Below are 15,442 nucleotides of genomic sequence, written 5' to 3' on the forward strand. Positions count from 1 at the left end.
GTAGCCAAACAGTCCTCACCTTGTTGGCTCTAATCTGCTTGTAAATATCCGTTTGCTGCCGGATTCGGTATTCCAGGTCCGAGACGTGGGCTTGGAGCCAATTCCAGCGACTGACGATGGCTGCACGGTCTGCTGCCCATCTCCACTCTGCCCTTCGTCTCCTGCAAAAACAGACAGGGGAAGGGGGGATGATTTTGAGTGAGATTTTACTTACACAGCCCACGGAGAACCCGGCAGAACTGACAGCCAGATCAAAAGCTCCAAGCTGAATGGCACGACCGATACCATCTAGCCACCACCAATAATTATCGGCCCAACTACAGGCGTGCTGGAAAAGCCATGCCTCCGCAGAGCGATATTAAACCAACTTCTGGTACCCAGTGATTGAAGTTCTGCCTATGCAAGCGTCAAGGTTTTACTCCACGCTTAGCTGAACCAGCAGCTCCAGTCCTACCTGGCTGCATCAGCCGGAGCCACTTCGCCAAGTCTCGAAGAAATAACACCCACCTGCCCGCCCTCCCTCAGCTTATCCCCTTTCAAAGCACCTCTGGCATCCTTCACAGAATAGGCTCGAACACCAGCACAAACCACACGCCCACAATTAAGGCGCTGTGGCCACTCTCACAACGCATCATCGTTGGGTTTTCAGAGAGCATCTACTGTTCGGAGGCGAGCAGCAGAGCTGACAGCGCCCTGCACAAGCTGCTGCCCTGCACGGAGGTGTTGCAAAGGAAAGGGGGCAACGGCAAACTCGATTTCTGCCTCTGATGGCTTGATCGAGCAAAGAAAGCCAGGAAAAAAGAGCAGAAATTACCAAACGAGATGCACCCCCCGATCTCACAGCTGCACGGGGGGAACCCACATGCTTTGCAACCCTTGGCTGATTTCCCACCTTCTTTATCTCTGCTGCGACCACAAAATACGGTTCAGCAGGAGCATAAATACGCTTTTGCTAGCACGTGGACAACAGCGTCGCATTTTAGAGCCAACTGCTACAAAAACGCCCTGCTCCCCGCCACCGAGCTCCAGGCAGGAATAAACAAAGAGGTAAGGGACACACAAATCCACGGCTCCGCTCTCCTACGTTAGAAGCCGTAATACCATGGGAATGGATCACAAGGATCCTGATTCCGGTGGGTAAATACTAAAACTACCCAGAAAGAAAGAAAAGCACAACATGATGCAGAAACAAGGCACACAGAAGCGCACGCACGAATCCAGTGTCGCCGCACAACGCCTTTGCCACATCTGGATGTCTGAGAATAAGGAATTGGTGACAAAATAATTCCCTCTTCCCCCCATCCCTTCCTCCTACAGCATTTTTGGCACCGAGCACCTTGTTTAGGCTGGAGCACAGCCACCCCACCGCCCTCCCGCCAGGCAGAGGAGCCCCGTCGAGGTCCAGGTTTTTCTTCCCCAACTACCCCAAGTCCCCTGCTGCTGAGATTGACCCGGTTGGAAGCTGAAACCAGCCACGAGAGCGAAAGCAATACGTGGTACACGAGATTTATTACCGAAGCACTGCAGAGACTGCGCGCCACAGCCATAAGCAAGTTCTTAGAAAAATCTGCACCTCTGACGCATCTGCCCTCGTTCAGGCCTCCTGCTGCCAAACGTGGCCCTAAGAAAAGCACCGGGGTGACTACGGGTTTCACATCAGCTAAGCAAAATACCCTGAAACTAAGGAGTTGGCTCCTTCGACCTGCAAGCGAAACCCACAAATTCAGAGCGAGACGCGTTCTGCATGCTCGTGCCGGGCTGGTGGAGCATGCGGGGGGCTCAGCGGTTGCTGGCATCACCCCATCACCGAGCTCGAATCCAGATCTCCACCCCAGCCAGGCTTTATTCTGTTCCACGAGGGATAACACCGCAGGAAAGGGGTGGCCGGGCACCAGACCTTCTCCCTCCTCCTGCCAGGAGCTTTCTCTGAGCATCGCTGGGAAGGCAGCGCTGCTCCGACTCCGTCACCCACGAGACCGATGGCATTTTTGGAGCATCGTTTCCCACAAGGCTTTCCAGAGCACATTACTTCTCCACCAGCGATGTTTCAGTGAAGTTCTACCACACTCTCATTTCAGAAGCAGAGGACAATTTCACTGGAGAAGAGTTCTGTTTTTTACAAAAGGCACCCTCAGCATCTGCAGGTAATCCCGACTTTGGGAACATCCCCAGAGTTTGGGATTCTAAGCCAGATCTCTGCAGGACTGTGCTGGTTTGCTGGGGATCCACCTTGGGAATGTTTTTAAAAAAATCAGGTAGAAGAAAGGTTGAAAGCTGCTGAGAGCACCTCTGAACTGCTTCCTCCTCTGGCTTTCCTCTGCAAGGCCATAAAGCACCTGTACAATGTACAAAGCCCCCGTGCCTGCTGCAACAACGCTGTCCTGCTCCGTGAAGCCTCACTCTTATTTCCATTACACAGAAATCAAGATTAAGGGTAAAAAAAAACACCCAACGCCCATTTCGATTCCGAGGCAGCACGGCGGTGTGAGCGGCGGCACAGCCATTCCTTGTTTCACCTTAAAATCAGGGCACATCCTGCCCCGGAAAAACCCATTGGATTTAAACCCAAAATAAACCGAGAAAGCGAAACGCGGGAACGTCTGCTTCATCCTCTGCCCCCCCGCAGCACAGGGGGAGGAGGGGAGGACAGGCAGCGATGGCTCAGCCACACTTTCCAAAACAGCGCCGGGCGCAGCGCGCTCCCTCTATATTTAGAGCCGAGGCTTTTCAGAGCCGGCTCCATTCCCCCCCCTCTGCTGCAGTGTAGAGCTTTTCCTCCCGTAGATCAGCTTTTGGACACTTGGTGCGGAGCTTCTTTAGTTTTAATCTCTACACGAACACCTTGCAAAGCAGTATTTTCACTAGAAAGTGGCAACCGAGCACAAAACAGAGCGCTGGAAGAAGTCACGGGCACCCCCAACCTCAGGCGGACACCCAGCTGCTGGGGGCAGGGACACCCACTTCCTTTCTTTCTAAACATCAGGGGCTTGGAAATGATGATTTGTAGACCGGTTCGCTCCACCTGCCCCAAAACGGGGCTGATTGAAGCTGGAAATGAAGGGTGGGGAGAGGCAGATGGCTGTGACCGTGCCGCGTGGCTCGTCCCACGGGCAGACGGTGCCGGTGAAGGTGGCACGGGCAGCGCCGTGAGCAGCTCCTGCATCCACCCTCCAGGACAAACTCCTCCTCGTGCTGCTGCGTGGGCACCGCTTTGGGCAAGAGCACACACAAAGCAGGCTGTGGAGGACAACACAGGACAGCCGTGCAGCCTCTCCAGCTCAGGACACGGCCACAGGACAGAAAAATGATTTAGGGGCTCAACTCTTTAAAAATAAATGCACTCCCAGGTAGGCTCGATCCCCTGGTGGAGGCGGTGACGTGTGCGGGGCTGCAGGCGTCGGGCGGCGCGCACGCAGCTGGCGTGGCACTCAGCTTGAGCGACAAGGACAGCGCGCGGTGAGCCCGAGCAGATGGTGCCGCCGGTAAATCGCGCACCGAGCTGGCAGCCGGGAGCCGACACGGGCCCGGGTGGTGCAGGAAGAGGTGGAGGAGGAGGAAAAACAGAGGAGGAGAAGTGGAGGAGGAGGAGGAGCGGAGGAGGAGGAGGAAGAATGGCAGAGGACGAGGAAGAGCGGTGGAGGAGGAGGAAGAGCGGCGGAGCCAAGCTAGAGAAATGCTCAGCAATGCAACGCCGTGCCCATGGGAGGTTGGGGGCCTTCACCCATGGAAAAAGGCCTCTAATCCTAGGGTAAAATTGAGTTAAAGCCTTGACAAGGTGGCAGCAGCCCCCTCCTGGCTGGCACCGTGCTGGTGGATGTGCGGGGATGGGCACGGCCTCTGCCTTCCCCGCAGAAACGCTTTGGAGAGCTGCAGGAAGCAACTTCATCAACGTGCCGAGTCCTCAGGTTGCTCTGATTAAAGCACAGGGAGCAGCTGAGAGATGGAGGGAGGCAAACATTTCATCAAAAAAAAACAACACAGCAGTTAAACATGACTGAAGAAAGGCAGGGGGAAAAAAAATCCCGTGTTACATCAGCGCAAGTCCTTGGGACAGGCTCCAGTCCTTCCCCAGGCACACGACAGGCAGCTGGGGGTTCGATTCAGTGTCCTGAACAGCGAAAGAAAAGCTCCCGAAAGCAAACACCCCCCCAACACCCCTGGGGCAGGTGCTGCTGCCCTGTGTTAGGGTCCCCAGACGCAGACCACGGTGCTCACGGCCGGCCCCGCTCGCTGCCGCACGGGGTTTTGGGCATTTCAGCCCGGGGCGTGCGCCCTGCTCTGTTTGGTTATAAATCAGGCAGGATAAATACAGCCCTGCCAACAAACACAGCCCACACCTAGGTCAAGGCGCTGCCGTCGGTACGACCTGTGCTAGGTTCAGTTGTCTCAGCAGCTGCGGTGCCGTAAGAGCCGGACGAGCCCCGTGGAGATAAGCGCCGCGGAGCGCAGCCTCTGCAGGGCTAAAACCAAGCGAAGCCACACAAACCGAGCTGCAGCCGTGCACGAGGCAGTTCTGGGTGAATTGGCACAGGGATCTCCCCGACAGAAGGCACACCCATGCCCTCTTTCCCCAAGCAGGAGGCTTTGCCCACTGCCTAAGAGGAAATTAAAGCCCCGTGAGAGCTCCCTGGTTCCCCACAGGTCTGATGAGCTGCGTTTGCTCGGCTCCTCCTAGACCCAGGAGAAGCTGTGCTGCTCCCAGCCCCCAGCCATCCACCAGTCCGGCTCTCCTTCGGACGGACCCACGCTGCCAAATGCCACTGGAGTGTAGGGAGAAAGCCCTGCAAAGCTCAGGAATTGGGGATGAGCAGAATTTTCTTCACCAGGAGATGCCCTGCGAAAGGCCCGGCTGTGAAGTGACCTGAGCAGAGCCGCCAGCTGCTGCTAAACCGTCCTGGTAATGACACAAAAAAATGAAGTGAAAGGATTTGGGATGGAAAAGTTTCCTTCACCTCGAGCCTAGATCATCCCAGGGCATTGTGAGGAGCAACAGGGAACGATGGAAGCAAGAAGACACCACCAGGAGAGAGAAATGGGACCTGTGGAAACGCTGAAAAACCCTTTACACAGCCCGGGGGGGTGAACCAGCCCCGGTGGGACTGAGGGCAGACTGGGGAGAGCTTTCTGCCAGCAGGCACCAGGCCTGTGCCGTGGGCATGTGGTGGGTTGGGTCAGGTTGTGCCGTGCCGTGCCGTGCCGTGCCGGCCCCCCCCTGCAGCTCCCCGTGCGGCTGCTCCCCTCCTCCACTTCCCCTGGCAAACCCCCAGTGGTTTTCTGTCCCGAGCTGCAGTTGTTCCCAAAGTGGAGGCCACGCTGTATTTGCTCTCCCCCTTCCCACGCAGCTTTCGGTGGAAAAAATTCGCCCAAGACGAGGCCGAGGGCAGAGCCCCGGAGTCCGAGGCCTTCTCCCCACACCGGCGCAGCCTCTTCCTCCTCCTCCTCCTCCTCCTTTTCCTAGCACAGTGGCAGAGGTGCGAGCTGCTTTCACAAACGCTCGTAGGACGAGCATTTCCTGAGCGAGACGGTGCAATATCTGCCCACCGATGAGGCCTCGGTGCCAGGAATCGAGACCTTTGTGAGACATTTGCCAGACCCACGCTGGGGGCCCCGCTCTGCCGGCCCTGAAGGTGCCCTGGCACGGCCCTTGCCCACATCCCGCTGCCAAAATGCTCCAAGGAGCTCTCGGTGCCTCCCCGAGCACCGGCAGCTGATGCAATTCCCTGCTCCTAACCGAGGCCGGGCCCTGCTGCCAGCCACGACGACGGCACGGAGGCAGGGCACGCACCAGGACCACGCTCCTATTTCCACCTGGGCTCGTCGGCGAGGCCAAACCCTGCCAGCAGACCACAAAAAACAGCTTCAGCTATGGCAGCTGAAGACACTCAGCTGTCAGCTCTGTTAAAGGGCAAATTATCCACATTAATCCCGCGTGCTTTCCCTGCGTTACCTGCCACGAGGCAGCAGCCCCGGGGCAGGACTCGGCCTCGTGTCCGTCCTGGTGCAACGTCAGCTCCAGAAACCTCGTGGTTCCATCAGCTCCTTGCTTCACAGCATTGCAATCTGGTTAAGAACAGTATTTTATCATCCGCTTTTTTTCATTTTTTTTGAGAGGCTCAGCTGCCAGTACTGACTGGAAGTAAAATATGGGGACATTTGTGGTAGGGCTCCGTGCTGCGGACACCGTTACTGGCATCAAACGACAGGACAAGGCCAGGCAGAAAGGCCAGCGCTCTGCTCACGGACGTTGCAGCCAGCAGCCATCCAAGCACCGTCCTCCAAGCACTGTAAACAACTTCTTCACGTGCTCTGCTGCTCTTTATTTGTGCCTCACTGAAGGGAAAAGATTCACACCCAACTCAAGAGCTGTTTTCCAGCTTGCTCCTGTCCCCATATACTCCCCACGTCCACTCCATCCCCCTAACAGACCACCAGGCTTTTACACCTTCCTAGACTGACACGAAATGAGATCTACGGGTGGAGCAAGGGTTAAGGGGAGGAAAAGAAACCACCCCAGCACTCCCAACAACCTCCTGAGCCCACCCCAACGTCTCTGCCCTCGAAGGAGCCAAAGCGCCCCATTTGTTCAGCTCAGCGCCCGCCCCCACCCCGCGGACAGTGAAGGGCTTGTGAAGGGCTCCTCTGTTCACAGCTAAATCCAGCTCAACCCTCGGCCCGCTTCATTCAGCCCCGGACTCTGAAAAACCCAAGAGGCTGGGAGAAAAGAGTTATAAAATTCCACCGGTCCTCCCCGAAAAAAACCCCGCTGCTCGGAGGACGTTGGCGAGCGCAAATCCTACAGCATTTTGCGCAGGGATGCCAGGCTGCTGCCCCAGGGAGAGGGCAGCCCTGGGCGGCCGCCAGCACCCGGGGCCGTGCGTTATTTGCATTCGAGCACAGCCGATCCCAGCGCCCCGCTTTCTGGTGCCGAGGAACCATGCGAAGCGCCCCAGCGGCCGCAGCATGCGAGGCTTGGTCTGCAGGGCAACCAGCGCTCCGGGCAGGATATGAAAGGTTTGGTTTGGCATCTCCGGTCCGGTTCTATGAAAAAGAGGAGGGAAAAAAATAAAAACAAACTGGCCCAGGCCATGCATTAAAGGATGCCTGAACTCCTGCATAGGAGTTACAGCGGGACAAGCACAGCAGAATCTGGATTTCAACACCCTGCTTGAGGTCTCCGGCAACACCAGGCTGGAGCTGGTGCCCCGTGCTGGAGTTGCAAGCCCAAGCCTTTGCCCCGGGCCACTCTCTCCTGTCACTTTGTCTCCCCCATATCCCTCCCTAGCAGAAGGGTGCAGCCCGCGGATCTCAGAAAACCCTCGGACGGCACAAAACTCAATCCACCGCCAGCTCTGCAGAGGGGAGAACAAAGGAGGGAAATTAAAAATACCAGAGTGAAGCAGCTGCCGGGGGGGGGGAGGACAACCCTCCCAGCCCTTCCTGCTGCCTGCTAGCAGGTTTTACTGAGATTCAGGACAATTTTAACTGCTTTAGAAGCCGTGGAGCAGAAATACGCTCAAATCCACTCTTCAGGAGTTAAGTTTTCCCTAGCATAAAAAGTCACGGGATTATTTATCTTGCCGAACATCGTAACCGTCTGCATTCCTCAGTATCACGCTTACCTTAACAAGTTTTATACCTCTGAAGTGCAAATGGCTTCAAAAAAAAGAAGCAAAAAAAGCACCTATTGAACTATCCTTCCCTTAAAGGTAAGGTTTGGAGAACAGAGCACGCCGTGTAGGAGCCATCCCAGCGAGCGGGCAGGGAACGAGCCAGCAAATTTGATGGAGATGCACGCACACGGAACGAACACCGCACTCAGTTTCTCTCCAAGAACCTGAAAATCATCACTTTTTTACCTCCTGGTCAGAGCAATGCTGCTGGCTGGTGAGATTTTCATTTCAGCTCACGCACACCTGTGCCGCAGGAAATGCAGTGAACACCAGAAGCCATCACAGCCCAAGGACATCGCTGCTCCTGGCATCACGGGGACATCACCTCGTGTGCTGCTGCTCGTCTCAGCCTCACGTGGAGCCCACAGCATCCCGGATCCGAGGCCAGCATGGTGACAGGGCGCAGGGTTGGTGGTGCCAAATCGCTGCCACGTCTGCGTGAGCCCCTCTCTTGGCCCCATGAACAATCCCGACGGGAAGCACGAACCCAGCGGGGAGCACACGGAGCCTTTTGCTGAAGCCTGGGTGCCTCCAAAAGGCAGAGCGCATCCCTCAGCAGGGCTTGGTGTGAAGAGCTGGAAGGATGCAATAAACTCTTCTGTTTGGGTGGTGACTCTAATTTTAGGATCATTAAAGCCACGCTGGCAGAAGGATCTGTGGGATTCCAGACGCCAGCTCCCGAGGTGGGTCCGTGCGTGGTGTCAACACATTTTGGTGACACCACAGCAGCTCCATCGCACCCAGCTCGCCTACAGCCGAGCCAACAGGAACCAAACCACGGCCGGGCACTGGTGGGTAAGAGAAGGGACCGGGTCCCAAGGCAAGAAATATTACAACAGCCCTGTCCCCCCCCTGCCATCCCTGCAGCGTGACCAGCACACAACAGGGTGCCCCAAGGAGGACACCTCCCAAACACAGATACGGGAGCCTGGTGCCGGTGCTCCTCTTAGCACCCCTACCTCATCCCTTCCTGAAGATCACCGCAGAGAGCATCTTCCCAAAGTCCTCGACCCCCCAAACCACTGCACACACAGGTGTGACCCCAACAAGCTCCTTCTGGTTCCTCGGAAGCTCCTTCTGCTCCATCACCCCGCAGCCTGCTCAACTTCTTCAGCTGCCTCAAGCTGTCACCTGCTTAAAATTAGAAATAATGCCCTAATGCTCACTTAAGAAAATCCCAGTAAGGCCCCTAATCATAAAGGGCTCTGACGTAGCATATTGGGTAAACTATAAAAAGATTTCAACAAAACAACCTTCATGATTTTATTTTCCGTCGGGTTCACGACCGAGGCACCAGTTTGGCAGCGCGCCGATCAGCAGGGAAACAGCACGGCCCAGCAGAAGGCTCTGCTTAGACTCAGAAGCGGAGTTCAGATTTTTTTTTTGCTCTGTCTCAGTCTCCCGAATGCTTGAAGATCTTTGCTGGAATTCCTCACGCCGGTTGCCAGGGCTAGGTTTGAACTTCGGCGATATTTCCAATCCGAGCGCCCCAGATCTTTACGCTCTGACATTTATGTAATGCCCCAAGCATTTGTTCAGCTGACTGTCTGAAAAACATCCACTGCAAGCTTTAGCTGCTCTTCAGCCCTTAGTAGCAACAATTGTTCTGTGACAATAGCCTCAAATTCCCAGTTTATTCGTCTAGGCCAATGCAAGGACTTGGGCTCCTGGCTGAAAGCTGCTTCGGCTCCTTATCGCTACGGGGCAAGACGAGGGGGGGAGAAGGGGAAGGTGGTAGGGGACGGGGGGGACAGCCAGAAAAGCGTGGACGTGAAGAGCTGGCTGGGCTCACCAGCAAAAACCGCCTCTCCAGCTGCACAGCAGAGCAGCCAGCTGGAAAATACCACGTTTATAGGAGAATTTATTGGAGCGCTTTTCCAATGTAGCTCTCCCCACGCTCACGGGCAGCCCCGCAGGCACAGCGGCCAGCAGAACAGAACAGGCAGCCCAGAATTTGCCTGATCATCCTCGCAGCAGAAAACGCAAGGCAGCTCGTTACCCCCGGCGGCTAAAGCCAGGAACGAGGAGGTAAGAACAGACCACGCGTGGCAGTTTGGGTTGGTTTCTTTTTTTAATAACTGGAGAAGTTTCCTCCGACTGCAGCGCGCTGCGAAGTTCATCGGTAATTTTCCCCTTTAGCTCTAATTAATACGCCGTTCCCAGTCATACCGACTAAGCACCACGATGCATAAATACCTAACGTAACAGGATGAGCAAGCTCCCAACGTGCTTCTTCCAGGAACGTGTGCTCCGTTTTGGTAAGCGTGGCCCTTTATCAGCGCTCTCATTTTGCTTACAGCAGCTTCCCAGCAGGTCCGGGTCGCGCAGGAAAGCACAATCGTTACCTTTTTAGACCCGTATTTTAGTTATATTCCTTCCATTAGAAAGCAGAGTGACAAAAGCTCTGTCCTCAAGCAAATCTGGCCCTTGTTTTTCCTCCTTCAGGTTCAGAGTGGGGTTTCACTCCGAGATTCCCAACCTGCCTTTTGGGAGGCACCGGCAGCTCCTGCTCCTGGAGCAGAGGATACAGCAAGGGATACCAGAAGCACTTTTACCACCTTTGCTGATGTATCACGAGCACAACCAGCAACAAGTGCAAAAATTCAAGAGAACGGTTAGGTTGCTTTCAAGTAAGAGGTCCTGAACTGCTCGGCCAACTGCAAGGATTGCAGTTCCAGCCCAAAACTGCTCGCTGCCGAGGAGCAGCAGCGCAGCACGCGCAGGCAGACGGACCGGCAAAGAGCACAAGCCAAGCATCCCCAACACATCCCCGGACAAAACCAGTGAAGAAACGAAAGCTGCACAGGATGGATCTGACTTTTCGGACCGCTGTCAGCTAAAGTTCCTATAAATTAACACAGTTACAACTCCGAAGAGAAGGAAGGGGGTGCTCAGCGCCTGAAATTCTCCGAATGAGAGTAAGCGCACAACAGAGAGGAGACAATTGCAGCCCGGAGTAAAGCGTTTGAAAAGTTATTACACTTGTTCAACAGCACAGCCCTTTGTGTGTGTGCAAATAGAGGAGTTTGGTGTCAAAGTGGGGGAGCGCTCGCGATAGACCATTAGTGGCACAATCCCTGGGGAAAGGAGAATAGAGACTATGCAAATCAGGAGCTATTGTTAAAAGGGAAAATTTATTTCACATTCCTGAGCAGCAGTGTTCCTGGAGCATAACAATTGGTGAGGCCCTTCTGCTGAGTACTGCACATTTTTATGCTCCACAGTAAATCAATATTCCATAATACAGAAACTATGTTAAATGATTGCCAGTGCGAGGCCGGCAGCTCCGAGCTCCAGTTGGTGAACAGCATTAATGCAACGCTCTGTCAAACCAGGACTTATTTGGGACATGCTTTTCATTGATGAGAAGAGTTTACTCAAGGCAGAAGTGACGGAATTGATCTCCAGGATGCTCAACCCTTCCAGCGCATCGCGGTGAGAACAGCACGGGCAGACACAACTCGATCCGAGCACGTGGCGCTGCCTGCAGTCACCTCGGGGTTGCAAAGCCTTCCAGTCGGGCAGCACCAGCACGACTATTTTGCAATAAGGCACCGAGGAAGAACTCTAATCTTGATGTGGGAGCTCCCTGGACGCCCACACCCCAGCTCTCCTTGCAAGACGAGGGGACGGCTCCTCCAGCAGCGGCCACAAAGGATGCCCCAGCACCGGCCGCAGCCACCTGCCCAAACTGCTTCCAAGGAAGCAACTTCTGATCCTTATCTTTCCAAGGAAGCATTTTCTGATCCCTACCCTTCTAAAAATGACTGTTGGGAGCAGTCCAACCGAAACGTGTTTGTGTTTTCCTCTTGGCAGAGCCAGCAGACGGCGGCACCAGGTCTTCCTCTTCTCCTCCTGTCCCCCATCCACGGCACTTTGCAAAAAACAGAGAGTGATGGAGGGAAGGGAACCCATGTAGGAGTGCACACCGCTTCCAGCTCTTCCCTTTTTATTATGCAGCTGTAGGACCAAAGGTCAAAGGGTGTTTTGTCATGGGTTGAGGGGAGGGGGGTGTCTTTGTTCAGCTCCGCAGGTTGTGGCCCGAGATCAAAACGGGACTTAGAAATAAATGCCGGCCTCTGCTGCCGGCCTGGGAAACTCCTGCACTCCTGGGATGAGCAGGAGGAAAAGGAGAGGGCTTGGCAAGCAAGTCTCAAAATGCAGAAGCCTAACGTGAAGCCTGAGTTCACAAACCTGGCTCCGAGCACCACAGAAGCAAGCTCTGCTCTGTACCTGAAGCACAAAAGCCCCGAACCCTTTTCCCAACAGCCTGTTTTTAAGACGCCTTCCCGGTCCTTCCTCGTTGCCCATTAAAGCAAGCAGGCTTTGAAATTCAGCAGCAGCAATCTAGAAAAGGTTTGTTTGGAGCAGGCAGCGACATTAGAACAATACAGGTAGAAGCCAAGAAGGATTTCCAGCCAAAGCAGCTGCTGTGAGCCACAGGGCGGCTGGGCAGGGACCAACAGCAAACCGGGAAGGAGGTTTGGGGGCACGTGGGAGCAGCGAACAGAGGCAGCCCCGCTGTGTAACAGCCTCAGGGGGGGATTTACATGTGGGGTGCAGTCCCCAGGCCCCCCACTTTCACCAGGGGCGATGCACGAGGCAATCTGCTCAGCACCCGCAGCTCGTGCCCGCTCACTCGGGGGCTTGCCCTGATTTCCAGGCCTTCAACCTAAGCAACAAGACTCAAAATACGTGTTTCTGGCTCAAAGCTCAGAAAGGTCGTCCCTCTAAAGCAAGAGAAATAGCAGGCCTGGTAGGAGCAGGGGACACCCACTGATTGCAGCTCCTGGCACCCCGCGGTAGCGGCTGCGCTCTGCCCCCACCGAAGCAGGCACGGCCAGAGGAGGCCCCCAGCACCAAGACAGCCTCTGGTGTGAAACAGAGCAAGGGGACAGCCACACGTCAATGTCAAATCTGAAGGTCGTTTAGCCCAGGGAAGGGGCAGACGTGCTATTTCTGGCACAAAACCAAGAGAAGTTTCCTCCCTCAACCCCTCTGCGATAACGCGGGAATAACACAACGCTTCTGGCCCCCCCCTCCTTTACCTTAGGAACAGAGTAAAAAAATCCTGGCTGAAGGTTTATTGTACAGTACGGGAGCACGAAAAAGTCCGGAGAGAAATGGAAAGAGAAAAAAGAGAGGGAAGGAGGGGAGGCTGATGTGAATGATGCTGCGTTGGGTTTGGCCTGAGCCACAGGGAGAGGTGGCACCGAGCATTTAGGGGTAGGGGCAGGGGGGGCTGCTGCTGGCCTCGGCCCCGTGGCAACCAGCACTAGAAAAGGAACATCAGGAGGCATGAATTAAGGAATTATGAATTAAGGAATTAGCAATTATGGCCCACAGAGAGGTTTTGAGGCACCGGATCAAATCCGAGAGCGATGACGCGGGGGCAGGTGCTGGGGCAGGGACTGGGGACGGGGAGCTTTGTGCAGGGCCGCCTGGCCCGGGGTAACTGGGGACGGCCAAACTGCAGCACGCCCAGGCTGTGAAAATCGCGTTTTATTCCCATCAGGAGAAGAAAGGCACAGCCTGCATTGTTCGACCATGTTAAACGCCTTTTGTAGCAGATGCTGCGGCGTACAAAGAGCCGAAGGAACAGGATTCGCACATCGGGCGGGGGACACAAAGAGCATCTCCGCTTCCCAAGGAAGGACTGAGCTCCAACCAGGTCCAAGAACCTTCCAGAATGGCAACTGGCCACTAACGAAGGTCACTAATGAAGGGTTTTCAGGGAACTTCCCAGCTCAGCTCCATACAGACCGACACATCACGCCAGTTCCCTCCGCTAGCACTCGTCCCCCTTTTCACACCAGCAGACGTCTGCCAACACCTCTGCATTTCTCAGGCACTCCTGGCTCCTTTTTTGCAGTTTTTCCACCCAAGAGCTCACTTAACGAAGCTGCAAGTCACCCTGCACGGTCCCATGAAGCTCAGCACAAAAATCTGCCCTGTGCTGGACCCAAAATCAGGAGCTCCCTGGAGCTGTCCTGCGCCTCCCACGCCGGGCGCCCTACCCGGGGACGAGGCGTCACCGCTGAGCTGTGACCGGCCTTTTCCCCGTAACACCTACAACACAGATTCATCACCGGCTTCCGTGGAAGTTGGCGAGTCCAGGAGGACAAGCTATGCAGTAACGTCTGTGCTGTGCTGGGGCAGCCTCGGTTTTGGCCTGTGAAGGCGTTTGGGATGTCCTCGCTCAGCCAGGCAGCGGGGAGAGCGGGTACGGCGCTGCCTGCAGCCCCGAGCAGGGGATCAGAGCCCTCCTCCTGCCCGTCCTTGGGGAGCAGCGAGGCTCAGCGGTGATGGATGCAGCTGAAAAAGCCTGCGTGAGCTGCTAGGAAGGAACTGAGACAAAAAGGGCCGAATGCTCCACTTGGCGAGCGAGCTGAAGGCCAACATCGTCTCCTCCACCCCTGCCGTACGCGCTGCCCTTTGGTACAAGGACAAAACACGCTTGGCACAAGGGGTTTGGAAGGAAAAGGGTGAGGGGAAGACTCGGTGCCTGTGCTCCACCTGTCCCCCGGACAGAGGACTTCAGTCTCGGGGCTGTCAGGGCTCCGTCCTTCAACAGGACTCAATGCACTGTAAAACGAGTTCCTCCCCCCCAAACATAGTTCTATCCACAGGAGGCCTCTGCTCCTCGCTGCGGGCTGACAAAGGCCTTAATGTTTAAACTTACAGATACCCTATTTATTTTCCTGAAAAGAGTACGGGGTAATTCAAACCCTGGGAGAGCGTGCATGCCTTGGAGGGGGAAGGAAGCGGGAGCTGAATGAGCCCGCAGAACTCTTTTTCTGTGGCGCTGAGAGCTGGCGATGCTAACAAACGCTGGAATTCCCATGCACGCCGTCCAAACTGCAAATCCCTCTGTGCCCAGCGAGGCCAGGGCTCGCACCAAGAGCCTGGAGAGCCACAGGCTGGAGCCCTGTCACGGCTCCACGGTGCCGCCTTCCCCAGGGCTCGGTGGCACGGGCTCCGGCGGTGGCAGCTCGCCGGTGTGCTGCTGGCGGCCACCATCGGGTCCCCCAAATGAAAGGGGCAGAATTGGGGTGTGCTGAGCGCCTGCAGCCACGAGGGAGCAGTGGGCACGGCCGTGGCAGGGCAGCCCAGCGAGCCCGGGTTGCTCTTTAACCAGGTTGCTATTTAGATTGCTGCGATAACGAGCTTCAAAAGTAACATCCAGCTGAAAGCCGCCCGAGGACGGGCAGTTTGCACATCACGAGGTTCCCGTTTCTGCTTGCCGGCAGATTTCCCCCCGAGGTGTGTCTTCCTTTAAGGTTCCAGATGTGAAATTTCCTTTGGGTGTCCCTCTAAGGGCCGACCTGGTGGGCGCTCCTCTGCTCACAGCAAGTTCCCGACACCAGAGCTTCTCCTGAGCGCAATAAATCCTTAACTGCGGCATTCCTGCAATCAGCCTTTACAGCCTGTTTGCATCTTCAACACAGCAACAAGCACTCTGCAAAGCTGATAAAGAACTGGCTGCACTAGTTCCCAGGTGTCCAAGTCCACTCCGAGTGTCCCCAAGCGGGATGTGGGCACTAGGCAGCTTATACAGGTGTGCCACCGCCTGCTGCCTCCCCGAACTTTCCTGTCTCAGGGGTCAGAAAACCCGCTCAGCTTCAGCCCCAAAGTTCAGCCAAAGGAACCCCAGCTTCAGATGGACAACTAGCACAGAAATTCCCTCTGTCCTACCATTCAGACCGTCCAGAGGGCTAGGCAGCCAGACTGAAGCAGACCACCAGCACATCTCAACCCCCCAATACAACAGC

At 55.6% G+C, this 15,442-nt stretch overlaps 1 protein-coding gene across 4 annotated transcripts in view; it reads right to left on the bottom strand.

Moving 5' to 3' along the window:
* The window catches only part of KANSL1 (KAT8 regulatory NSL complex subunit 1), a 91,971-nt gene that overhangs the window by 29,568 nt on the left and 46,961 nt on the right, over positions 1–15,442 (bottom strand). For all 4 annotated transcript variants that reach the window (XM_084301332.1, XM_084301331.1, XM_084301333.1 and 1 more), the window contains exon 3: positions 20–161. In XM_084301332.1, the coding sequence (XP_084157458.1) occupies positions 20–161 (142 nt within the window). The remainder of the gene's footprint in view (positions 1–19; positions 162–15,442) is intronic.

The sequence above is a fragment of the Netta rufina genome, assembly GCF_964035555.1.
Source record: "Netta rufina genome assembly, chromosome: 24".
Classification (NCBI taxonomy): Eukaryota; Metazoa; Chordata; class Aves; order Anseriformes; family Anatidae; genus Netta; species Netta rufina.